Source organism: Pteropus vampyrus, unplaced genomic scaffold (genome assembly GCF_000151845.1).
Source record: "Pteropus vampyrus isolate Shadow unplaced genomic scaffold, Pvam_2.0 Scaffold234, whole genome shotgun sequence".
NCBI classification, from domain to species: Eukaryota; Metazoa; Chordata; class Mammalia; order Chiroptera; family Pteropodidae; genus Pteropus; species Pteropus vampyrus.
In genome coordinates, this window is record NW_011889015.1 from 285776 (window position 1) to 313136 (window position 27361).

General features: G+C 36.9%; 1 protein-coding gene and 1 pseudogene across 2 annotated transcripts in view; both read left to right on the plus strand.

Moving 5' to 3' along the window:
- NNT (nicotinamide nucleotide transhydrogenase) overlaps positions 1–27361 on the plus strand; it is an 82833-nt gene that overhangs the window by 1190 nt on the left and 54282 nt on the right. For both annotated transcript variants that reach the window (XM_011373883.2, XM_011373882.2), the window contains exons 2-7: positions 3203–3403; positions 6841–7070; positions 9661–9878; positions 13121–13208; positions 18478–18566; positions 22048–22235. In XM_011373883.2, coding sequence (XP_011372185.1) covers positions 3250–3403; positions 6841–7070; positions 9661–9878; positions 13121–13208; positions 18478–18566; positions 22048–22235 — 967 coding nt within the window. In that variant the 5' untranslated portion in view covers positions 3203–3249. The remainder of the gene's footprint in view (positions 1–3202; positions 3404–6840; positions 7071–9660; positions 9879–13120; positions 13209–18477; positions 18567–22047; positions 22236–27361) is intronic.
- Positions 21776–21924, plus strand: LOC111728880 (annotated as a pseudogene).

Consider the following 27361-nt stretch of genomic DNA (forward strand, 5'->3'; position numbering starts at 1 on the left):
CGGTCGCAGCATGTCCTTTATTTGTCCTGTGTTGTGAGGGCAGTCTTTAAGCGATCCGTTTTTGAGGAGTCTTGCAGGACAGGGTCTATTCCGGAAGATGAGGCTTGCCTTCCTACTTTTATTTAAAATGCTCACCTTTCCTCCATTGCACTCCTTTTACTTGCGGACTTTAGCTTTTTTTTTTTTTTTTTTAAAGATCGAATGGACAGTTTAGGATTACTTATCAGCAAGTGTGCTCGGGCTACTTACCTTTACTGATGGAATCGGTCTTCACAAGGCTACCCAGAATTTTATTTAAAGAAATTTAAAGAAATTTCCTTGGAGAATGTGTTCCATAGATACCTAGGCTTCAGATCTCCTAGCCCTATTCATTCGTTCAGTCAAAAAATACTTGTTATTTCCTCTTTTGTGCAAAGCACTGGGCCAGAGGTAATTCCGAAGTGAATAATAATAAGAGTAAAGATATTGAATCCTTTTAATCCTCACAACTACTCTATAAGATAGTTGCTATTATTATTTCCATTTTAAAGATGAGGAAATCAGGAACAGAGAAGTTAAGAGGCTGACTTGCCAAGGTCAGACATTGCAAACTGGGGGCTTCTGAACCACAGTTACCCTCTTAACCTCTGTGCTATCTCTCTCAGGTGCTTGCCCTCATGGATTTTAATATATGTTAGGGGAGCTAGTTACCCAAATAACTTACATTAAATGGTCATATGAATGCCATACTAACGGGGTTTGTTTTTTTAAAAAATTTTGAGTTGTAAAGTTTTCCACTGTTGCTTCAAAGCCATAGAAGCACATGGATAATAAAACAGCAGAAAGCTTTAAAAAGAAGATGGCGGAAAATGTGACAATTAAGATGGTAACAAGTGCTGGCCTGTGATAGGTTCACATATTCTCTGAATATCTTTCAAGGTCATTTGTATTTGATTTAGGCTGAGTGAGAGGGACTGCTTTTGTCAATAGACCTCCTGATTTACTGTGCCGTATGCTCACAATGTGAATTGAGTAGAATTTTTGGAAGAAATTGGTCCATGAAGACTTCAGCCCTATTGACATCTGATGCCAGGGATCTGCTCAACATCATTTTCCAAGTAGGTAGGGCAAATTTTCCAGAGTCCAGGCTGAGAAATAGGATTTCAGCTTTGCAAAGCATTGGAGAATCTCATCTAATCATAAAATCTCTAGAGCTTAACAAATGAACTTTCCTATGCTCCTTTTATAGAGGAGCAGTTTGAGACACAGATTCGGGTCAAACAGCTAGTGAGTGGCAGACTTAGGCAATACATAGGCTCTATTATAGCTAGCTTTGTTTTCTCGTTGATGAGGTCTGGGTAAGCCAAGTCAGCCCAAGAGAACGGTGGTTGTGGGCAGCTGGGATGATCCAAGAAGAGAAACTAAGATAGGTGAGGAGGTTAGGAGAGGACTAGGTCATTGGTAATGGTAGGACAAAATCTTCCTCAAGACAAGAATTACCTTTTATATATAAATAGAGGAAATAACAAAATTGCCTTTTGTATCTCACATGGTTGGCATAGATTCAGTGAGTGTTTTGAATGAGTGGCTGAATATTGAACTCATTTGCTCTCCATTTTTAGCCATGAATAACTTTAGAAGTGACCCATGGATGAATGAGAGTATTTATGGGACTCAGGAATGCTTTAGGACTGAAATGTGGCAACACTTTGAAAATATCAAAGCTTCTGTTTAAAAGCAAAGAATTATTCATATACATTTCGATTGCATGCTTGAACACATCTTGCATGTTCCATTTTTCCTAGCTTTTGTTTGTATTACTCTCTTCATCTCAGATGTCTTTCTCTTCTGCTTTGAGCCTTGTAGGAAGACATGATCTCCTTTTAATCCTCCAAGAACTTTGGACTTGCCTTACTCTGCTTTTTAGCATTATTATTTGTTGACTTTTCTTATCTCCAAGGGTGTGACCTATTCCATTTTGATTCTATAGATTCTCTTAACGGCTGTGCCTCTGAGACTCAGCGCTTGGTACCTGGTTGTTGAATTAAAGGGCATCTTAAGAATCAACACCACCTGAATTGAGGATTTCCATTCCCAATGTTGCTTTCTGGTATTTGCAAGAAGTTGCTTTACGGAGTTGTGGCAGCAGTTCTGAAATTAAAAATGAGCTAGGCGCTTCTTCCTCTGGAGTCTGGAAGAATGTTTTTGAAGTCTGCTGGGATTAGATGCTGAGCTCTGCAGAGGCCTGTGTGATGGGGCAGAGTCTAAAGGCGTAATTGGTGGAGTTAGCTGAGCTTGACTGTCAGAGCTCCAGTCCTCTGCTTCTTCCCAATAACGAAGGAAATAAAAGAAAGATAGGGAGAACATTGGGACTCCTGGGGATGGTGGGGTGCCTTCTGTGAACCTTGCGGATCTGCTATGGAGAGCAGTGTAGATAGCCACTGAAGCCTACGTCAATAACAGCAAAGGTCAATGATGTGTCACCTAGCCTAGTTAGAGCTGGCAAAAAGTGGACACTTGTAAGAACCACGGACAGAGGAGCATCTATTATGCTCTCGTCTGCAAGCACAAACCCATGTGATAAAGATAACTGCAGATATTTTTGCTTTCTTTTTTATTGGAGTCATATTTCAAAAAATTTAATTTTCTTGAGATGTGCACTTAGCAAACATGAATCTTGTGTTCACTCAGTCTCAGTCTGGGGGCGTCTCACAGGATGAGCATCCTGCTGTGCTTAGTAGGATGCCAGTGTTTTCTGTACAACATGGCATCTAAACAGGTTACAACTGTACTGTGTAGTATTTTAGACAGTTTAAGGGATATTCAAGGGTAACTGATTATATGGAAATTTTGTCGGACGTGCAGACTTAGAAGTAACTTTCATGTAAGAAGTAATTGGACTTTACAGCAATTTTCTTTTTAACTTTCCAACTACATTAAGGCTCAATTAGACTTATGTGATCTAGGCTCGGCAATGAATAGTGAGTTTATAACTATAATTTAAGTGGGAAAATGAGTTCCAAGTTTTAAATACCTGAATTGGAAACAAACTTTTGAAGCATCTTCTGTAAGTAAAAGACTCGGCAAATAAATTCATTGTGGATGCCCACATATAACTGTTCTATTCCAAGCTCTTTGGATTAGTATGTTTTTATTTTTTGATGTTCAAAAGACAAAGTATGTGTTTCTTGGCACATAAATATTTTATTCTCTTTCCTCTTAGTGATTGACCTTCAAGAAAATTGGGGATTCTGAAGGTTGGGAACTCATATGAACATGGCGAACCTACTGAAAACAGTGGTGACTGGCTGTTCGTGTCCTTTACTTAGCAATTTGGGGTCCTATAAGGTTCTACCTGGGAAGAAGGATGTTTTACGAACATTTCATACTCATCGGGCACTGTGTAAATCCTCTGTAAAACCAGGTAAAGTCTCACTTCAATATATATAAAGCACACCTTCAAGTCATAGGAGCTAATCGATTTCCTGATGATTGATAAAGGAGAAGCCATGCATGCAGTTTTACAGCCTGGTGCTTGCAAGTGATCATTTTGAATAAAGAAACCTAATGAGCACTTTTTATTTGCATTTATCATGTATAGAAGTCCCTGATGGTCAGTACTAGTAGAGAAGAAAAGATAATAGAAAAAGAAAAATGATAAAACAGATGAGTTGTACCCTGGAAACTACTGCTCATAGTAACCATTTCCTCTTTCCTAGTCAGTGTTAGGGAATTGTACTATATAAGGCTCATCTATGCTCAAGAGTTAGGAACTAAGTGTATCAATTAATCTACAGCAGTGCTTCTCAATTCAGTAAATGATAACTTCATCTCAGTCAGGTTAGAAACCTTGAAGTCATCCTAGACCCTCATAGACCTTATGTCTAGAATCTGTCCTCTTCTCAGCATCACCACTGTTACCATCCTGGTCCAACCACCATCATCTGTCACCTGGACTCCTGCACTAGTCTAAATCCAGGGTTCCTAACCCCTAGGCCACGGACTGGTGCTGGTCTGTGGTCTGTTAGGAACCATGCAGCCGCTCCCCAGCGCTAGCATCACTATACCAGCTCCACCTCAGATCCTCAGGCATTAGATTCTCATAGGAGCAATGGTCCCTGGTGCCAAAAAGGCTGGGGATTGCTGTTTTAAATGATTTCAATGCTTTCTACCTGTGTTCCCCTACAGTCTGTTCTGCATATGACAGAATAATCTTTTAAAAATGAAAGATTATGAAAGTCATCTACTCAAAATTTGCCATTAGCTTCCTAGCTCATATAGAGAAGAGCTGAAGTCTTTCAGTGTCCTACAAGGCCTTCTCCACTAGGATCTCCCCACACTCCTTGCTTCTGTTTTGGAGTGTATGCCAGGAGGAGGAGAGCTTAAAAGAAGGATCAGCTAAGCTGATTCAGATCCCATTAAGCATCTTGCCCAAAGACCCTCCCAGCTCTGTCTATACCTCACGGGCCAGAATTCAGACAGGTTGCCATATGTTGCTGTAAGGGAGACTTGGGCATTTCATCATTTCTTCCAGATGGCAGCATATTTAACTAAAAATAACATTTTGTCACTAAGATGGAGGGACAGGATGGATATTTGGGGGCAATCAGAAGTCTTTGCCACATAGAATAATGCTTTTTTAAATTTAAGTTTGTAGGACCGTGTGTTGTGCATTAAGGACTCTAAACTGGGGGGCTCTTTGAGTTCTTATGTCTGCCTTTAGTAGATTTCACAGCCTCTTTTCTTGTTCTCACATGAAAAGTCACTATTGGTAGGGTACCTGCCCCTGAGAGTCCTTAAGTTTATCTCCAGATTTTTTTTTAAGTTTCCTAGAAAGTCAGATTATCCAGTATGATAAAATTGTGTACAAAATAAAAGTAAATAACTGCAATGAGGACATGGCAGTTGTCCTGAGTAAACGCGTGGACATCAACCTCTCTATGTTGACTTTAAGACTTTATTTATAAGTTCTGGTTCTAGACTACTTCCTAGATAATTACTTTTTATCTTTATAAGGTAAGGATTCTGTTTTTTCCTTAATAAAACCACAATTTCATTATCACATTGAAAATCATGAAAAGTGATTCCGGACAGTATTCATTCTCTCTCTCTCACTGTCTCTTTCTCTCTTTTTCTTTTCCTCTCTCTTAACAGATTTATAGGCTCTCCCCTTATCTCTATCACTTTCTAGCTCTGGTCAACTTATTTATTCAATTTTTTTCACTTCTCTTTTCTTTCTTTTTTACAGTTACTTTCTTCACATAATCATCTAAACAGAGTCCACATGTTGTATTTACTTGCCGTGTCTTTAGGGCTCTTTTGAGCTATAATTTCCCTCTTCCTTTTTCTTTTTAATTTATTTGTTGAAGAATTTAGTTGTTGCCCTGTGGAATTTCACATTCTAGTTTTACCTGACTGAATTCCTTGGTATCATTTAACCAATTTCTCTGTCCTCTGTATTTTCTGTAACATTTAGCTAGATCTAGAAACTTATAGGATGTCAGGCCTAGATAATTTGAGGTTGTCAGATGAGTGAACTCCACATAAATATATGTGACATAACTTTGTATATCAATGCAAAATATCTGTCGGCTTTCTGTTATTTTCCTCCCTCTCCTTCAAACAGAGAACAAAATTCAGCATATATTTTTAGGTTGACATACTCTCTCAAAGTCTCAATAAATCACTCTGTAGATAATTGGTTTATTTTTTTTTATTATACATATCTAGAGTTTATGTTGCTAGAGTAGATTTCCTAAACTTTAGTAAAACTTACATAGAAACAGAGCCTTTTGATTTAAAAGAATCTGTTTATGCCAACTTGTTGAGTAAAACAACAGAAGAAAGTAAAGTACTTTAGCTAAAGCTGGTCTGAACCGTGCATAAATAACTCTGCATAACAGCGGCTCTTTTGGGTTGCATGGAATAGAATCGCATCAGGTTATATTTTGGTTTTATCATGGATCCTTGAGAAGTGTGGAAGCCCAGGAAACCCTTCATCTACTTCTTGGAGAAGTGAGGTTCATTCTGGATTTCGTAGCTATGACTCATCTTCTCTCCTCGCACCTTGATTACTCATGTTTCTACTACCATTGCTTGCTGACCTTCCTTTGAATACATTATGGCTGCGCTTACGAATAGCTGCTCTCTCTGTCCTTTTCCATGAGTCTCCCATTCAGACTTCCTGAGGGAGAACCTGATTGGGTTGGGTAGTCACTGGCCAACATGGAGTGTCTTCTCGCTAAGTTCCTGTATAAGTCCTCTCATAGGCTGCTGGTTTTCCTCACGTCTGTCCTATAGACTATTATCCTTCACCCAACTGCTAATCCCTGGTCTAATTAGTTGTGGCCAAGAATGTAAGGTCTCAAGGTACAACACTTAGAAATCTATGAGGAATTACCTGTAGCCAAATTGCCAGGAAAGGGACTTTGGGGGTGACAGGCTATTAGAGTATCTAGTGTTAGGGTTGTCATTCAAAACAGCTAATCACTCCTGTCTTCCTTATAAATAAGGATAAGGAGATCGTAAATCTGACAGGGTTAATTTGAAGTGTGGGTGTTAGCATGCTGAGTGGTCTCTCAACTCATTTTTTTTCCCTAAGAATAAACTAAGCCAGTCATGTGCCTTGAAGAGAGCCATTTGGTTAAATAAAATATTTAGAATTTTCAGCAGAGTGGGCATAAAAACTTCTCATCAATCAAAAAATAGTCAAAGAATTATGATTATGGATCAGGATCATCATTTTGAACAGTAACTTGTATATACAGTATATTTCAAGTAGATTGCCCATTTCCATTTCCTAAACTCTGTTATTAAGATATCATTTTTAATGAAATGTTCTTTTTTCCCCCCTCTTTGTAGGAATTCCATATAAACAATTGACTGTTGGACTCCCCAAGGAGATTTTCCAAAATGAGAAGCGAGTGGCTTTGTCTCCTGCTGGCGTTCAGATCCTGGTCAAGCAGGGTTTTAATGTTGTTGTGGAATCGGGTGCGGGAGAAGCTTCTAAGTTCTCAGATGATCACTACAGAGCGGCAGGTGCCCAAATCCAAGGGACGAAGGAAGTGCTGGCTTCCGATTTGGTGGTCAAAGTAATTATTCCTTTCCCCTCTCATTTATGGAGTGCTGACTTTTCAAAATCTTTTCATAGAAAAATTAAACGACTCTATTGTTATAGCTTTTCATATTTTCAAGTGATGCCTTTCTTTCAAAGATATGATTGCATGTTGAGAATATTCTTCATGTTCCAGTAGAACTTTTATCAGGTCAGGTGATCTTTGTTTAACCATGGGAAGAGAAAAAGTGTTCTTTCTTTTTACATTTGCTATGTGGAAATTCTCTTTTAATTGGCTAGGGAAAATAGGTACTATATGGTTCATACGTATCCAGAATACCCACAGGTGAGTATTTAATTGCTACTAAAATAGAAAGAAAGCAGTTCAACTCCTCCTGGGACTGAATGTACAGTGATCTTTTGCTACTTAGAAGGAACAGTGATTTAACTGCCGTTAGTGCTATTTTTAGAAAGGGCAGGACTATTCTGAGAAAGCAGCATTGGGCTGAGTGGCAAGTAGCCTTACCAACTTTAATAAAAAGTCTTAATATATAATAGAAATCTATATGATGAAGAACTTTAGAAATAAATCTGAAGTAAATCATGTAGAGAAAGGAAGAGAGACTGTATTATGAGTCCAGTATAGATAATTTCTAGAGTTGAACATTAATTTAAATCTTAAGTTTTCTGCAATCCAGTATAGATAATTACTAGAGTTGAATGTTAATGTAAATCTTGTTTTCTGCAACCAAGGCTGACAGGGAAGTATGGATTGTATAAGCATGATTATCAGGTTAAAATAAACTCCTTACTTTTTTGGGGGAAAATTGAGCTTTTCCTCCTGTGTTCATTTCTCAGGAATCAATCACATAGCATTTTTTTTTTTAAACATAAAGTCCACTGAATATCTTGATAGAGTCTTAACTAGTGGTTTTTGCAGAAGACAAAACTGTTTTTTGCTACTGAAAATTAATAGTAAAATTTATGGCATGGGGATAAATTATAATTTAGCTAAAGCTTTTAAAGCATTTAGCTGTACAGATACTTGGTGATATATATAACTTGATAGAGTGAAAGCACTTAGGGGAAATAGAAAAATAGTACAACTCATTCTAATGTATGTTTTAGGGATCAAAACCTTTTGAGATGTCCACAAAAAAAGGGTTGGTAGGGTGCACATAATTTTTGGCAATGGTCTGTGTTCCTTTTAGAGATTTATGATGTGTGTGGGCATGTAAAAAGCACCAGGGAATCCTATAGTATAGAAACTTATATAGCTATACTTGCATTAATAAATTACTTGACCTTGGGGCCTCTCTTTTGAGTTAAACTTATTAACATCTCGAGGAACTAGTGATCTAAAAAGCACGTTCATGGGATCATTCTGTTGGCTTAAGTCACTCAGTTGCCAATAGTCTCAGCTGAGCATTTGATAGGGGCCAGTAGTATCAATTCAAAGTTGTCCTCTAATTTTTTAAAAATTAATTAATTATTTTTTTTTATGGTGACATTGGTTAGTGAAATCTGGTAAGTTTCAGCTGTACATTTTAACAGTAATGCATATATATATTTACATGGTGTGTTCACCTTCCATAGTTAAATTTCTCTCTGTCACCATCCTCTAATTTTTATTAAATCTATATTATAGAGTCTCACTGAAGAAAGATAGACCTCATCAGAGAGTCTTAATTAAAGTCCAGAACCTAAAATCACATGCATCACCACATCAACAACCAAAAGTACATAAAAGATAAAATGTCTCATAGAGAAATTGAGATGAAATGCTGTGAAATGAAAGTATTGACCCAGTGTCTGTGTTTGTATTTCCTTGTAAAACTTAAGTCCCAGAGCTGTTTTTTACTGTGCTTACTTGCCTAACGGCACTACTACGAACTGGGAGCTAATGAAATGGTATATTTTCATTGAAAACTGATTTTAAACTTGGATATAAAACACATTTTAAAACACTTTAAAAATGGAATTTAAACAATTTGGCTTTAAAGCATGGACGTTTGAAACTTTCAAGCAGGCGGAATGTATATTCATTGACTTGATACTTAACAGAGTATGTTGTAGCTTTTTGCTTAAAAGCAATTCAGCAAGGCTACTATGATTGTGTTCATCTATAAAAATTTGTCTGGAATTTTAAGGTGACATGAATCTATACATACGACCATGGAGATTTTAGTTTGTAATGTTCTTCTCAACACTGCAAATGTTTGTGCTTGTTAAAATTAGCAATAATTGAATCTTTAAATACACAACAAAAACTGTCTTGTTTTTTCTAATGTCTCTTAATCATACCAGAGTAACAGGTTTTGGAATGAGAGGTTTGTTGTAGAACTTACATACTTTTCCCATTGCTCTACAGTTGATTGTCAAATGTGTCCCTACATTTTCAGGTGTGTACCCTCAGACGGTGCACAGCTCATCGGTCAGAGGATCTTTGGTGGCATGGATCTTTGTGTGCCTTACCCTGGTTAGGAATTTGGTCAGAAATTTATTGCTGAAAGATTACTTCTGGAGCATTATTTCAATCATGGCATCTTATTTAAATTGTCCTGTTTACTTAAAAATATGCTAAAAAGTGTTTATATTTTTAATCGGTGACTTGACTTTTTTCTCAGGTGCGAGCCCCCATGATTAATCCAGTATTAAATAGTCATGAAGCGGACCTTTTAAAGACATCGGGAACACTTATTAGTTTTATTTATCCAGCCCAAAATCCAGACTTGCTAAATAAACTTTCCAAAAGAAAAACTACAGTTTTGGCAATGGACCAGGTTCCAAGAGTCACAATTGCTCAGGGATATGATGCGCTAAGCTCCATGGCCAACATTGCTGGGTAAGTTCTTTTCAATTTCAATTGAACAAAAGAACAGTGGTGCTACAGAAACATGCTCACTGTAGCTCTTCTCTGTTACAATTATTTTACTTGCATAACTGTTGGAGATTGCAGCCATTTGAGAGTGCACTTAAATTATTTTTAAGACTCATTTTTTGTTTTACAGTCATCGGATAGGAAATGATTTTTCATATTGTATTCTATTGTATGCTCCTTTTTAATCTTCATGGATAGAAGAGAAGTAGTGTTTTCTTCCAGCAAAAAAGGAAATGACTGTCAGGTTATTTGCATAAGGAATATACTGTATTTCCTATATATATGTATGAGGAATATACTGTATTTCATATACATGTATACATTGGGTTGAAACTGCTGTTTTTTCCAGTTTTGAGATGTAATTGACATATATAACCTTGTATAAGTTTAAGGTGTAAACATAATGATTTAAAACATGTATAGATTGTGAAATGATTACCACAATAAATTTAGTTAACATAAATTTCTGTTTTTATAGGTCAGAAATGGTTGTATAATGGCAATTTCATATGGTTCAATCTAATATATACATATTAGCAGATTTACCATTATAATTAGGTTTTGCTTAGGTAAATTCATAAAATAGTTAATGAATGGAGGAAATGTCTGCAGCTGAAGAATTTTCATCTGATGTCAAAACCTTTATTGATAACTGAGAGAAAACCATGTCCTCTTATCTTTAAGGCCAAAATGGCAGTAAGCGTCATTTGCCTGCCTTCACTAATGCATTCCCTGTTTATAGCTTGGAGTGCTACACTGAGAACAATTCTAAGGCCCGTGGTGCAGAGAAGAATGTGGCTATGACTGAGTAATCATGCCTGCCATAGGGGAGGGATAGGAATAGCTGTATGAGTGCAGTGTGTTGCTTACTGTGCCTAGAAAGAGTGGGAAAAATGCGGAGATCAGATGATGCTTATGAAATCAGCTCATCTAAAAAGCTAGTTGAATTAGATTTTAAGCACAAAAACTATTAGTAGTGACAGAATGAGGCACTAACAAATGAAAATGTTTAAAAAATAAAGTAGTGCATAAAGGAAAGACTAACCTGAATAAACTCTTTCATGGCCTGACACATGAGCTGAAAGTTTTCTTAGATTTTACATCTTAGATGTAGCATATTAAGTATGCCACAAATTCTACTTTGGGTTTCAGCTGTTTAGTTTGGATATAAATGAGATGCAATAAACAAAAATGACGAGGTAAAAACACATTTTGTTGTCCTTAATGTAATATGGCAAATGGTTGGTTTGAAGATATTTTTTGGTGATGTAAATTACATATAAGGGACAAAATAAATTTTTGCCATATTTATTTAGTTTGTAGGAGAGTTATGTTATGCAATATGGGACTTAAAATTTTATATAGAAGATGTACAATGTAAAATTTTAAGGATGCTATTGATTTTGTCATGCGAAATGCACAAATGCAAGATTATCAAAACCAGTAGTTCTAGCCCAGTGGTTTTTAGCTGCAGAATCTTTTAGAGCAAATGAAATAGTATGAGGCAATATGAACAAATTGGCTAAGAGCAGTGTCCTGAGTAGAACTGAGGGGTGGCGGGGTGTTCAGAAGCACATCTATTCTCTGTCCCACCTGCTGTAGCCCCAGAGTTGGCTGAAATGTGAACCTCCATGAGACACGATTTAAAGAATCACTGTCTTATGTCCTCAGCTAATATGGGTGAAGGGCATAGTTTGAGATGAAGCATTTAGTATACTTAGCCACATGTGTGATAAATCATGATCTGTCTAGCTCATACATAGCTATATTACAGTGAAGATGTGCTCCTTCCAGTTCATTGATGTTCATTCTTTTTTGCTCTCATAAAAAAGATCTACTTTTATTACTTTTTTCACTCTCAGTGCTTTCTTGTGCATTTTCTGTGTAATTAGTCTCGTTTTATTTTTTCAGTATTGTAACAATTTTTTCAAACATTAATTCCAAAATTAATTTCTTATAGAGGCCTTTGGATCTTTGTCATGTTTGCTCTTTGAAAATTTCTATCACTTGGATTCAGAAATAAGATTAACAAATCATGCAATCTCTAAAATATTGTTTGCTGCTCTAATATGATTTAAAGTGATAGTAGTAACTGTTACATGCTTTTGTATTGATTATTACATCAAGTATCATTTTATAAAAATATGATCAGGGAAAGGTTTTATCGTCAGCTAGCAGATGGATCTTATTATTAAATGGTTGCATAATAATATTAAGGTAGAGTGTGTGTTACCAGGTGAGAATGTGTGAATGTGCTTCTAAGTGTAAAATGATATGAAAATTAAATTAATGTACTATGTTAAAAATATCCTATTAAACAAAAGATAGTATATTTTACTAGTTTTTGTTGTTAGAGTGTTTCTTTAGCTAAAAACACTAACGTTTGTCAACACTTACTATGACAGGCTTTAGCTAAGCACTTTTTATGTGCATTAACTCAGTTAGTCTTCACAACACCACTATGAGATGCTCTTTTTGTCCCCACTTTACACAGAGGAAACCTGTGTAAAGGATCAGAGAATTATAGAAATGGTTAAAACCATTAGCAATTAAAGGGAAGTGTTTGTTTGTTTGCTTTTTTTTTGTTCTGAGATTGGAATTTTATTATATACAAGCATATAGCTGATCTAATTTTTGTAATTGTAAAGTTTTCTCCCTAGTATATAGATACTGTATAGTTATCAAAGAAAATTTGGACAATATAATAAAGTAAAACAGACAGTTTGAAGTATCTGTACCCAAAGAAAACCATTGTTAGCCTTCTTTTGTCTTTCCTTCATTTCTTTTTTTAAACCACAACTAATCTTCTGTAATATTTGTTATAAAAGGCCAGGGGGCATCACGGATAAGAGTGTGCACCTGTAGGCAGGATGCCAGGTTAGGCTTCTGGCTCTGGCACTTAATAGCTAAGGGACCTTGGGCAAGTCTCTTCATCTCTCTGCGTCTCAATTTCCTCATCTATAAAATGAAGATAATAATTCTACCCATTCATATGATTGTCGTGAAGATTAAAGGTGTAAGTGTATATATATGTAGCACTTAGAATTGCTTTTGACACATAGTAGGTACTTTAGAAATGTTAGTGATTATTCTTATTCTTTGATGATTAAATTGTAATTGATGACTTATAATATATAAGCCTAAGGGCTTTTATGGAATTATTTATCCATTTATTTATTCTTTTTTATTTTTTTTATTTTTTTAAGGTATAAGGCTGTTGTACTAGCAGCAAATCATTTTGGACGATTTTTTACTGGTCAGATCACAGCTGCTGGAAAAGTTCCTCCAGCTAAGGTAGATACAACTTTTAATATTTCTTTATAATATGAATTAAAGGCAGGGTATTTATAGTTTTAAAATACAACTATTTAAAATATTTTTTATGTGTTAACTTTATACTGGTGATTTATGTGGCAGATACAAATATATGGTAGATCCTCAAAGCTGCTTAATATTGCTTAAAAAAAAGAATTTTGACATTTCTAGACTTTCTAGTCTTTTTTTCTGTTTTTGACTTACTAATGTGAATTCTTAAATGAATTTTGGTAACTTGTTCCATGTAGCCCACTTATTACTAATTAAAAAAAAAACAACTCAATTTCCTAATGATTTGCGACATTATGGGTTTCCTCACTTTTTGTCAAATTTTGGGTCAAGAGGACAGAAAATGGGAGATTGTGTAAATCAGAATATTTAGTTGAGGAACAGGGTGCAGTTTCTAAAATCTAGATTGAGAGCAGAGAGGAGCCGTTGACAAGAGGTGGGCATGGGAAGATGAAAGAGTAGACTGTGTCGTGACCCCTCAAAACTTCATACACTAAGTGACAATATATAAGTACGACATAGGATACAGGACTTTAATTTTATTTTATTAGTTTCAAGTGTACAGCACATTGGTTAGACATTTATATCGTTTATGAAATGATCTCCCTTATTGCTCATTCTCTCCTCTGGCTCTCCACCTAGCCATTACAATACTGCTGACTGCATTCCCTATGCCGTGCTCCCCATCCCAGTGACCGTCTATCAACTACTAATTTGTACTTCTTTAACCCTTCACCCCTTCTTCCCAGCCCCCCAATCTCCCTCCCCTTGGGCCATCACCAGATTATCCTCTATATTTGTGAGTCTGTTTTCAATTAGTTCTTTTTGTTCCTTAGATTCTGCATATAAGTGAAATCATATGGTATTTATCTTCCTCTGTCTGACTTATTTCACTCAGCATAATAACGTCTAGGTCCACCCATGTCATTGTGAATGGTAGGATTTCATTTTTTTAATGGCTGAGTAATACTGCACTGTATACATGAACCATAATTTCTTTATCCAATCGTCTGTTGATGGGCATTTAGGTCACTTCCATATCTTGACTCTTGTAAATTGTGCTGCCATGAACATAGGAGTGCATAGGAAACAGGACTTTAAATGTTATCATCTACCTGAAGAGTGTAGTCTGTCTGTAGAAGACAGATTTACTTGGTGCTCTCTGCTTTTAAGTATAGTCACTATAAACCGAGAGTTCTCACACAAAATAAATCACCTAGAAAAATGAAAAAAAGATAATAGCAGCTTCGAGAAATCTAGTTAATTGCTTTAAAAACAGGCCAGGTGAAGAAAATGCCAAGTGGAGTAGAGACCAGAATACTTAAGAAAGTGTGAGCAAGCAACGCAGAGCTGTATTTGTGAAGTGGTTACATTTTGAGTTTTCTCAGGGTCATATGAAAAGGCCTGGCACTCATGGTGGCCAGAAGTTCAAGGCTGTTCTTAAAATGGTGGAATGCTTTGGTGCAGAAATCCACTACTTAGTTTTGGTTAGAAGGTTTCTTGAAATATGCAGAAGTTGAGAGGAAATAATGTGAATATATGTGATGAAAAAGTGAAACAAAAGAGAAGAGGCTTAAAGGAAGGAGAATCAATCAGCATTTAAAAGATGGAAAAGTAGAAAAAGGTGGAAAAGGCACTGTCTTTACTGAGAATTTAAGTTGCAGCTTTAGGGACTTCGGTTACATGTCAGAAATAGCTTTTTTGATATTGAAGAATTAGATGCTAGTTGGACTCATCAAGGTAGATTGCATAATATTTTACTTGGTTTTCCTTTAAACACGGAGGTTTATTTGTCTAGAATGAGCTAAAATCAATCTGTTGCAGGCTTATGATATGCCAAGCACTATTTAGGAGCTAGGGATATGGCATGAACAAAGCAAACGAGATCCCTGCCACATGAAACTTATTCTAGTAGGGGCTACAGAGAGGAGATAAATAATCAAATAGATATATGAGGTAATTTTAGATATAAAAGAAGTGGACATGATGATATGATAGTGAGTATTGGGAGCAAGCTTCTTTAGTTCGGCTGATGGGGAAGGCTCCTCTGACATTTGAGCTGAGACCTAAAAGATGAGAAGAAAGAAACCAGGGATTTAGGATTCCAGGCAAAGGGGACAGCACATAAAAGGCGCTGAGATGGGAAGAATTCATTGTGTTCTAGAAGAATAAAGAATGCCATTAGTCTTGGAGTGTGGCGAGCATGGTAGAGCGTGATCTGAGATGATGTGGACAGGTAGGTTGGGGTTGGATGAGGTGGGGCCTCTCTTATAGGTCATGTTATAGAGTTCAGATCCTCTTGCAGGTGAGGGAAATGATTTAGGATTGTTTTGGGAAAACCCCATTCTTCTGTGTTCCTCCTTTCCTTTCGTATAGAACACTTCACTTCTGATACTCCTGGTCACCAAATGTGTGGGGATTTTCCCCAGACCAAGCAATTCTGTGATACCAGTTGGGTGTCCTATAATTTAACTCAAGTTTGACACTGTCTACCTGTAGATAATATCAGATCCCATAGGTTAAAGGCTCAGTCCCATAAGACTGCCCCTCTCCACTTCAGATGCCAATTGAAAGTTCAGGTTGTTACAGATTGGCTATAAATCAGAGATTCCTACGGCCCCCTCCTTGGGTTTGATTAATTTCCTAGAGTGGCTTACTGAACTCATGAAGACAGTTTACTTACTGTTCACCAGTTTATTATTAAAGGATATATTGAAGGATACAGATGAACATCCAGTTGGGAAAGATGAGCAGGGCAAGGTATGTGGGAAAGGGCTCTGAGTTTCTGTGCCCTTTCCGACACACCAGCTCCTCCATGTGTTCACCAACCTAGAAGTTCTCTGAACCTCGTACTTTTGGTATTTTTATGGAGGCTTCATCGTGCAGACATGATTGATCATTAACTCCATTTCCAGCCTCTCTCCTCTCTCTGGAGAATGGATGGTGGGGCTGAAAATTCCAAGCTTTTAATCATGGCTTGGTCTTTTTGGTGACCAGTCTCCATCTAGGAGCCCACTAAGAGTCGCCTCATTAGAATTAAAGACACTGCTGTCACTCAGGAAATTCCAAGGTATTCAGGAAATCTGTCAGGAACGGAGGTCAGAGACCATATATTAACAAAAGATGCTCCTAGTGCTCTTCTCACTTAAGAAATTACAAGGGTTTTAGGAGCCCTGTGCCAGGAACTGAGGGCAGAGACCAATATATGTATATTTTCTATTATCTCACAAGGATTTAAAAAAATCATCAGGCTGTTCTGTGGGCAAATGGGTAGTAAGAAGAAGAGTGAAGGTGAGATCTGTTAGAATTGGTTGCAAAAATAGTGCCCTGGGAAAGTGGTGGCAATAGAGAGATAGAGAAGGGGCTGGATTGAGAGGTATTTGCAGGTTAATGCCAGTTGTATGTGCTGTGTATTGTAGGAGGGAATATGTGCAAAGGGAGGGTTCAAGATTACTTCCCTATTTTGGTGTGAGCTATTGTGTGTGCAGTTAGTGCCCTTTACGGAGATGGGGAAGCTGAGAGGAGGAACAGGTTACATGACTGGAATTCAAGAACATTCTGAGGGTTGTTTCTTTCCCTTGCCCTTTCCCCTACTGTTTTTTTTTAAATATATGTCTCTGATGTAACAGCAGTCAGTCTTTTTAATTCCATCATTTAATGTAACAACCTTCTGGGAAGGGGTTGCTAGCTGCTTGCTGAAGGTCTCTCTCCCAGAACTAACTGGTAACGGAGTCGGATTTGCACCTAAGCTCTCTGATTCAGTCCGTGTCTTCCTTCACCCCAGAGAAAGAGTAATTTCTGCAGAGAAAGAGTAATTTCCTTTTGTAAGATTACATTTGCTTTATTCTGTGCCATTCTGTCCTTTAAATTATGGGGTCTTTTGCTATTTCTTGATTCAGGATAACTTGGCCTGGTCCCGTGATTTTATTTTATTTCATTGTTTTAGCAGTGGTGGGCTTCAGTGTGTGGAGTGGGGTTAGTGCCTTGGAACCCAGAACCTGTTTTGTTCCCTTTGGTCCCTCTTAGTTTCCTTTCCTGTTGACTCCCCCTATCCCCTGAAACAAACCATCATCATCGAAAGCAATTAATAGGATTCCTGAGACATTGCCTACGGGTCTCTGGAGCCCAGTTTGACCAGTCTAGTCTTTTTAAAGTGGCTGAAGGAGGTGTGGGCATGATGGGTGGGTAGGAATTTATAAACTTCACTGTTTCTGTGGATGATTGTGTTTTTTTTTTTATAGCAACAAGGAGTTGCTTTCAATTGACTGGGAAGTATAGTAGGACTTTTCTCTGATGGCTCATTCCAGACTGGAGACAACATTGTTCTTATTTGGTTTCTTAGAACGTGGGGAAGACTCTTGTTTCTGAGGAATTCTTTGATTTCCTTGGCTCTGATCCTTCCACGGTTAGGGAGATTAAGTACATTGCTTTGGATTTCAGGTACAATTCATTCAGAATGGTTCAAAATGATGTGGTTGGCCACTTGCTATTCCTTTGCAGAGGTCCCCAACAGACTAGTACTGGTCCGTGACCTGTTAGGAACTGGGCCGTACAGCAGGAGGTGAGCGGCAGGCCAGCGAAGAATCTTCCCTTGTATTTGCAGCTGCTCCCCAGCACTAGCATCACCACCTCAGCTCCACCTCAGACCATCAGGCATTAGATTCTCATAGGAGCACCTGTCCCTGGTGCCAAAAAGGTTGAGGACCGCTGTTTTAGAAGCATATGATCTCAAGATAGGGGTAGGAGTAGATGTTTCACTAAAGTTGTACTCATTTTTGAAACATATTTTGTTAGTTTATGACCATAGTAAAACTTTAAAATTTGAGAGGGATAGGGTAGCTAGAATGCTACACTGGGAATGTTAGAGGTAACTTTTATATGGTGCGAATGAACTTGTTAATCTTTAAAATAACGTAAACACTGATCACTGTTGTATGTAGCTTTTTCATTGAGAAGCTGATTGTCAGGCTATTTTTAGTGAAGGTTGTTGGCCTTTGTTGTCAGGCTTAACTTTGATAAATTTTAAAAAGCAATGGTGGTTCAGTTAAAGAGTAGTTTATTGTTTCAGTGTAATTTAGTGAGGGGTGATCACCACCACCACCACTACCACCACCACCACCTGGTGTATTTTTGGCTGCTCATTGTGTAGCAGGCATTGATAGTTATTAGCTGATGATTTTTCATAATCAGTTGTTAATGAACTTTATGAAAAACATACCGGTTCTGTCTTTGCCCCTAGATTCTGATAGTCGGCGGTGGAGTTGCTGGGCTTGCTTCTGCAGGCGCAGCCAAGTCAATGGGTGCAATTGTTCGAGGATTTGACACGAGGTAAGTGTTTTGCTGGAGATTGCTGTGGAGGTAAAAACACTTTGTTTCAGGTGGATGTTATACGTTCCTTAGAATTTATAAAGTGAAGTAGCAGATTGAAAACTGCTCGATAAGCCATTTAAAAGTGTTGCCACTTTTTCAAAGTTAGCTCAAAGTGAAAAAGTATTACTTAGTGGGAAAAAAATTAGAAGCCAGATGCAATACAGCAGAAATAATGAAAAAGAAAACCAACAACAAAAGAATTGAAAATTAACAACTTGTACTCAGTGTTGTTTCTTCATGCTGATTTAGCATTGATTGAAAGGAATGTGACTTTTCAGAGTAAAGAATGTTCCAAAGAATATGGTTTACAGTGATTACCTGCAGTTTGGAAAAGTGATGTACTAATGATAAGCTGTCTTGTTGAAATAAGAAAAGGCATTTCCAAAGTAACCAGGACACAAGCCAAGGAAAGCCAGAGTTAAGAATGCCATTAGTCCTGTCTTTTAATTTTTAATGTTTGCTGATGTGAAGTTTTTGAAGACCTCTAAACCTGAAGAAAAGCATGTTCAAATTTTCATTGTAGTGGGTAATAGTCTTGAAGTGGAAATTCATATATTTGACTAAGAGATGATTTGAAAGTTGGTGATGGGTTAACTGCTAAGAATTTATTAAGTTAGTTAATGTCTTTGGTTTAGATTGTATGTAGGGTAGACAGGTAGAATATGGCTGTAGCTTAACTCCATTTTTATTTATCTTTATTGAGATAACTCAAATCCAAATGAAGAAAGATGTGGTGAACTGGTGAAATACTTTTCTAAGGATGTAGCTCATTAATGACTATTTTGAGACTGGCATCATATCATAAATACATAATTCAAATGTTTAGAAAACACACTTGATTATAAACTCTTTTTGGAAAACCAAATGGTATACATTTTCAGTTAAACGTCCAAAAACCTAAGGACAACTCATCACCCAGTGACATTAACAGGGTGTGATTTTTGAAATCTTTCTAATAGCTGGGAGATTCCTCTATCTTGCCTAATGCCTGTATTACAAAGTTTAGAAATATAGAAGCTTTACTTTCTTTTTTATCTTTCATTGTGTGTGTATGTGTGTGTTCCAGTAAAGCTTTATTTACAAAAATAATTGGCAGGTCAAGAGCTGTAGTTTTCAGACATCTGTACTAAATGCTTATTCTCTTCCAGGAATTGTGCTATATGCTTTGTTTTATTGGTTCTTTTCAAGAATTCTATGAAGTAAGGTTAATTAGCCCTTTATATTTTACATATTATAAAAGGAAATATACATTAATTTTATAACTCATCCATTTTATGTTCTTTTTGATCACAAAAATAATATATTCTTATTCTTCCAATTCAGAAAAATATAAAAAATGAAAATAAAATACTCTAAAATTCTACTACCTAGAGATAATTATTAACATTCTAATATATGTTCCCTTTTCTACACATAAATTAAAAATGTAATTTTACTAATGGTACTATTTAACATTATTTTACTTAATAGTAGATCATAAAGATCTTTACCTGTAAATATTTTTAATAGCTGCAAAAGAGTCCATTGTATAGAAGGACAGTGATTTATTTAACTAGTCTTCTATAAATGGACATTTTTATTGTATATAAACAATATTGTGTAAACACACATATACACACATATATGTATATATATAAACGTGTATTTGGAGATATCGCATTTTCTTAGGATAAATGCCTAGAAATGGAATTTTCGGTCAAAAGATATTCACATTTAAATTTTTGATGTAATATTTTAAAATGAGATTATTTTGAGGGCAAAATTCCAAAATAGCATTGTGTTTCTAATTATACATGTTCCTTATTGAAAAATACTGAACACCATAAGGAAGAAAATAAAAAATATCTTTTATAATACTACCAGCCAGGTATAATTGCTAATAATTTTTTGGTGTAATTGCTTAAAGATTTTTTTGGAGCTACCTTTGGAATAACGTCGAGATCATTTTACATATAACACATGCATATATATCATTTTGAATTCATCTTCACTAAAAATAGTAGACATTTCTAAAACTTTTCAAAACTATTCCTTTGGAGTAGAAAACACAAAAGCTGATTGGCTTAAACTATAAGAAAATGTATTATTTCTCCTAAGTGAAAATTCATGGGAAGAACTCCTGTTTCATACTAGAGTTCACCGGTGCTAGACAGGACCAGGGTCTTTCTGTCTCTCTTCTCTGCTGTCCTCAGCTTTGGCTGATTCCACCTGTGGTCATAAGTTGACCACAAGCTTCCTTGTTCAAACCAGCAGAAAGGAAGAGAACCTCTTGCTTAACTGTCTCTTACCCTTTCTGTCCTGCCTTTTATGTCCCACCATTGGGTCCACTCCCTGACCGTGACAGTTGCCAGGGACCGATGGGCTCAGACCACAGTTTCCCAGAGTTCCCTGATGGCAAGGATTACCTGTATCTCTTGCTGAAAATATAACTTCTGGCCTCACGCTAGAGGTTGTAATTCAGTGGGTATGGGAAGGGGCCTGGAAATTTGAATTTTTAACACATACCTGGAGTGATTGTTGTCACTACGGGGGTTTGGAATTCACTGTAGTGGAATGAGTGTTGGTGACTTAAAACACACAGTCTACCACAGAGCTGAGATCTTTGTTGGTACAATGCTTACCAGCATTCATTCATTCATTTGTTTATTCATTTATTTTAAACTGAATGTATTTTTACATAATCTGAATGTGTTGGATCTTCACATTTACCATTAATACCATTTACAAGTTGCTTTTTTCAAACACAATTTAATGAGGACTAGGGGCAAAAATCACTTTGTTAAACTATTTCTAAGAGTCATTTATGTGGGGGAAAGTTCCCATAAGTCAGAATATTTGCAAATGAAAACCTTAACTTGAGTGATTTGAATGAAGTCAAATCTTAATATAGGTCTGATCTCACATCATCATTGACAGTGAGGCCACAAGAAACATAATGGATTACTGGGGCTGGCAATAGTGAAATTCCTTTTGCAACTTAACTAAGTAGAAGTTGAAATTCTCCATAATTTTTTTTTTCCCAGAAAAAAATTTATCATGTTACTTTCCTTTAGAAAAAAATTGAAACAGTCCAGAGACATCAAAAGAAAGTCTCTATGCAGGGAAAAGAAAGAAAAGTCTCCACTTTTAAATGTATACAGTTTTTCCTTTCTAAAAAAATATATATAGTCTACGGCCATGCCACCCTGAACGTGCCTGATCTCATCTGATCTTGGAAGCTAAGGGTTAGTACCTGGATGGGAGACCACCTAGGAAGGGTCGGGCCTGGTTAGTACTTGGATGGGAGACCACCTAGGAAGACCAGGTGCTGTAGGCGTAAAAAAAAAAAAAAAAAAAAAAAAAAATATATATATATATATATATATATATGTAAATGATGATCTTAATTCCTGTATTAAGGACCTAAAATCACCACTGCTTTCCTTTCAATAATCACCAGAGCTGCAGCTTTGGAGCAGTTCAAATCTCTTGGTGCTGAGCCCTTAGAGGTAGACTTGAAGGAATCTGGTGAGGGACAAGGCGGATATGCGAAAGAGATGTCTAAAGAGTTCATTGAAGCTGAAATGAAGCTCTTTGCTCAGCAGTGCAAGGAGGTGGACATCCTTATCAGCACAGCACTTATTCCAGGTATGTCATTAGGTTTCTAGTGTAGCAGTGTTACTAATGAGATTTTAAAATGAGAGTGAGTAATTGTTTAACATTTGAATTTCTTCAAGTAATGATTGATTTACTTTCTAGAAAATGAGAAAGCACATGGAAGGCAAAATCACTGCAGCCCCTAGAGAAAAACAGTCATTAATAATTTGGTGTTTTTTTTCTGTGTATTTTTATCTGTGTTCATAGATCATATTCTGTGTACAAAATTATATTTGTAAGCAATTTCCTCTGTTTATACCCTTGATAAATTGGTTTTTAATTGATTTCTGTTCTCTTTGTTAAGATGCTACATTCTTATTGTAGAAAATTCAAACAGTACTAAAAAATATATATAGAGAAAAGGACAGCTCTGAAGTTCCATCAGAAGTGACAGTAATTATCAGAGATGATCACTGAATTTAATATACAAGATAGAGAGGGGAGCTTTTGTGTGTGTGTGTGTGTGTGTGTATATGGAATTTCCAGTATATATTTTTTTTACTAAAGAATATAATACTTTGTCACTTTCTAGTTATTTCCTTTGACATATTTGGTCTTTGCAACCAAATTGTGAGCTCTTTCGATGGTAGGAATTACTTTTCAGTCCATTGCAACATCTTCTTCTAAAGAATATGTTTTACTGAATGGATGATTGATGTGGAACCAATAAGCACATATTAATCAGCAAACACTAGCTTGATCTAGCAAGATTGGGAGTGAAGAAACTCTCTGCCTTTTATATTTTTACCTCTTCTCTTGTCCTTTCCTTTTGTTATTGAATAATGAATACCATACTGACTAATTTTTTTTCCTTTCTGAAAGAAAGTAGACTAGATAATGATAGCTTGCAGGGTTCATGGTTACTAGTGTTAGATTCTACTAAAGGAGCCTTGCTTTCTTTCTCTAAGGGACTGTAGAAATTAGAAGTTGCTTTATCATGAGGTCATAGGAGAGGAGAAGTTCTCTCTTGGCATCCTTTTCCCCAAAATATGGCTATTGTATAAGCATGAGCAGGAAGTTGATTGGCATCATATCTACAAACTTGTAGGAGAAAATGTGCCTCCCAAGCTTTCTTTCTGGACACTTTACCTAGGTGATACCTGATAGCTGAGCTGGTCTTTCCAGACACCCCATCCCACCAGTGCTAGCTAGGTGAAACAGACAGGCAGGAGGATGATGTGGGTTCGCCCATAGAAGAATCTGTGAGTGTAGAAATAAACTGGGGTTGATTACCGGAGGTGTATGCAGATCAGTAAGCCAGGAGCCCAGGGTGGTGATTGTGAAATCTGCCAGTGCTGACAGGACTCATGAACAATCAGTGGCAGGAGAGCACTTCAGGATTTGTCCTTTACTTTTGTGGCAGTGGCTCCTGACTCAGCTGTTGCACAGGTGGCTTTGAATGGGGGATGGGATGGCCTTTACTGTGCTACCATCTGACCTTTGGAAAGGTAGCTTGGGGAGAGTTTTGAGCTGACTAGATGGAACAAGTGGCCAGCAGAGGGGGATAAAATGCTTTAAAAATTTATGTATGTATATATGTATGTATGTATTTATTTATTTAATTGAAGAAATGATTTAAATCCCCCCCCCCGCATCTATCTCCCTCCTCCCTCCTCCCTCCTCCCCTTCCTCTCTGGTAACTACTAGTCCATTGTCCATGTCCACGAATTTCTGAAAAACACTCACGGAGTAAATGATGAGGACATGAAGCTATTTTTAGTTCTCTGACTCTTACTAAAAACAGAATAATTCGGATCTAGTATATATAATTATTATTGATTGTAAAGCTTGAAATGAGTGACAGGGCTCAAGACTTCTTATATAAAACACATATTTGCTTTTAGGGCCTACTCCCATATTACCTTGTTTTTTATAAGTAGTTTATAGTAAGTATACTTTGAAAAGGTCACATTGTATAATAATCTTAAAGAAGACTTATTGAAAAAGTTTTACTGATCTAGTCTATTGAGCTCTTACTGCTTTCAGCCTTTTCTGAAGCTATGAGCACATTAAACTTATACGGAGACCAGTGGATTGATCTAGAGCCTGTAGTTAGAAGGCTGATCTGAAAAGGACTTTTCTGTTAGTTTTTTTTGAAAACCCAAGAAAGAAAAGTTAATTAGAATATTATAAGGAAGAAAATGATCATTCTAAAGATCTTTCCTATCCCTGGGGGACTGAAACCTGAAAGCATGAGCATTTAAAAAAAAAGATTGAAAAGATTATATAATAGTACAAATGCCCTTTGAAAAACAGTATCTCTAGCATTATACCTTTCCAGGTTTATGTCCTGACTTTACATGGGTCACCTGATGGTGTATCTAGCTCCTGAAAGACTCTTAGAGCAGAAGTTGTTCTAAAGTTTTCCTTGAGTTGGAGCCAAAGGGGATTAAGTCAAATGTCAGAAGTTCTCCAAGCTGACATTCCTTAGACCAAGATCCTCGTGGTTGTACCGAAGGCCTGGCATAGATAAAAATGTTGAGAGAGGGACACAGATAATTAGTTTCAGATAGCAATCTTATGGAGTTGGTAAATTTTCATTTCTCTTAGGTGCACATCAGTCAGTGGACTTAAAAAAACAGTAATCTTATACTTATGAAGTCTGTACATGGAATGAAATCTCTGTAGCCAGCTAGTTATTATTCTGCCTGGTGTTTTGTACCACATGCTTGTACCATGATCAAGACTCCCTAGATTGGATTGGGTGTTGGGTTAAAGGCTAGAATTTCACTTAACGTGAGTAGCTTCAGGATAGGGCCTAGCTAACAGTTGTTTTATGGTGCTGTGCACATGAAGGAATGCTCCCATCCTTCCTGTCTAGCTCCTTGACCTTTGGAATCATCAATAAAAAGTGAAGCAGCCCCACTCTGGTAATGTTCAGACTGTGCTCATAATCTTTTGAGCATGAGGTTTTTTAGCATCTTTATTGTTAGAAAGACTTTTCATAGACTTGGAATATTTAATCAGGAAGAGGCTGAATCAGGTTGGAAATCTGATTGGTTTAAATTAAGTTAGGGAGGGGAATGTTGGAGTGCAGAGAGGAGGAATCATAACGGGTTAGCACTGACTGTGTATTAGGCACATTTCACCTAAATTCCAGTGAGAATTAAGAGTACTTAAAGCATACACTAAGGCTACCCTGACAGAAACAACCTTTTCCATTTAAAACCTTTCCTGATGACCACCTTATGAAAAAATCATAAGCATCATATAGTCATCTAGCATTCGCCCCTTCCTCACCTCAGGCGTTGTCCTTATTTTGTTATTGAACCATAGCTATTGGAAAGCCTGGGGTTTTACTTAGTAATGATGACACTATCTTGGACCACTTGGGTTCCCAGCATCATTAGATAAAGGCATCTAAATGGATCAGGATTGTGAAACAATAAAATGCATAGAAGAAAACATAAGAACTAAACTCAAGGACCTTAGGCTTAAAGAGGATTTTATGAATTTGACCTCAAAGGCAGGGGAAGTTAGAGCAAAAATAAATGAATGAGACTACATCAAAATAAAAAGCTTCTGCTCAGCAAAAGAAACTGTCAACAAGGTAAAGAGACAACCATCCAAATGCGAAATATATCTGCAAGCAACACCTCCCCTAAGGGCCTAATATCCAAAATGCACAAAGAACTCATATGGCTCAATAACAACAAAAAAACAAACGATCCAATCAAAAAATGGGCAGAGGACTTGAGCAGACACTTCTCCCTAGAGGACATACAAATGGCCAACAACTATATGAAAAGATGCTCAACATCGCTAGCTGTTAGGGAAATGCAAATCAAAACCACAATGAGATACCATCTCATACCTGTTAGAATGGCTATAATCAACAGGACAAGTAATAACAAATGTTGGAGAGGATGTGGAGAAATAGGAACCCTCATACACTGCTGGTGGGACTGCAAATTGGTACAGCCACTATGGAAAACAATATGGAGGTTCCTTAAAAAACTAAGAATTGACCTACCATATGACCCAGCAATCCCTCTACTGGGTATTTACCCCAAAGACTTGAAAACTCATATTCGAAAAGATATTTTCACACCAATGTTCATAGCAGCATTACTCACAGTGGGCCAGGACATGGAAGCAACTGAAGTGTCCTATGATAGATGATTGGCTAAAGAAGCTGTGGTACACATACACAATGGAATGTTACTTAGCCATAAGAAGAGATGAAATACTGCTATTTGCAAAATCATGGATTGACCTTGAAATAATCATACTAAGCAAAATAAGCCAGACAGACAAGGCTGAAAATCACATAATATCACTTATATGTGCGATATAAACCTAGAAGCATCATATGTACAGGACATACAAACAGAGACTCATGGTACATGGACAATGTACTAGTGGTCACCAGCATGGGGAGCGGGGCAGGGGGTAGGGGAAAAATAAAAAATAAAATGTTAGAAAAATTTATGGATATATAGTATGATAACATATAATAAACTGGCATTTAAAAAAGATGATCAGGATTGAATCATATAACCCTTCCCTCTAGCTATGCTATAAAGTCTGTACTCATAGCTAAGAATTCTTACCTTTCAGTTGCTGGTCCCCAGCAATTATTCATGGCCTCACGTTAAACTGATTTATTTCTTTCTGGGTATGATTTCAGTCATGCTGGCTACTATGATCACCTCAGATAGGCCAAGGACTTTCAGACCTTTTACACAAATATGTTTCTTCTCTTTGGAATGCTGTCCCTACCCTTCTCTACTTTTTGAAATCTTACTCACTCAGTTACCACTTCCTCTGTAGTTTCTGCTTTCTCCTATTTGGTAGTAAACACTCCTTTTTTCTGCGTTGATATCACTTGGTCTATGCCTGCCTCACATTCCAGTAGTTCTCAGTCTCATTGCCCCGAGTTGCTGTGTCTCCCTGTGCATGCAGCTGGAGTGTTTGGTTTATCTCTGTGGTGGTGGGTGCTTAGCATATGACCTTGTACACAACAGTGGCTCAGTAAATATTGCTGAGCTAATAATTCTGGGTGCTTTTCTTAGGTCTTTTACTTTTCCAGTGCTATCCAAGGAAAGAGAGAATGCTCTGTTGGCTCAGGATGGAACACTACAGAAGCTAAATTAAGACTGGGAACCAAGTGTTTT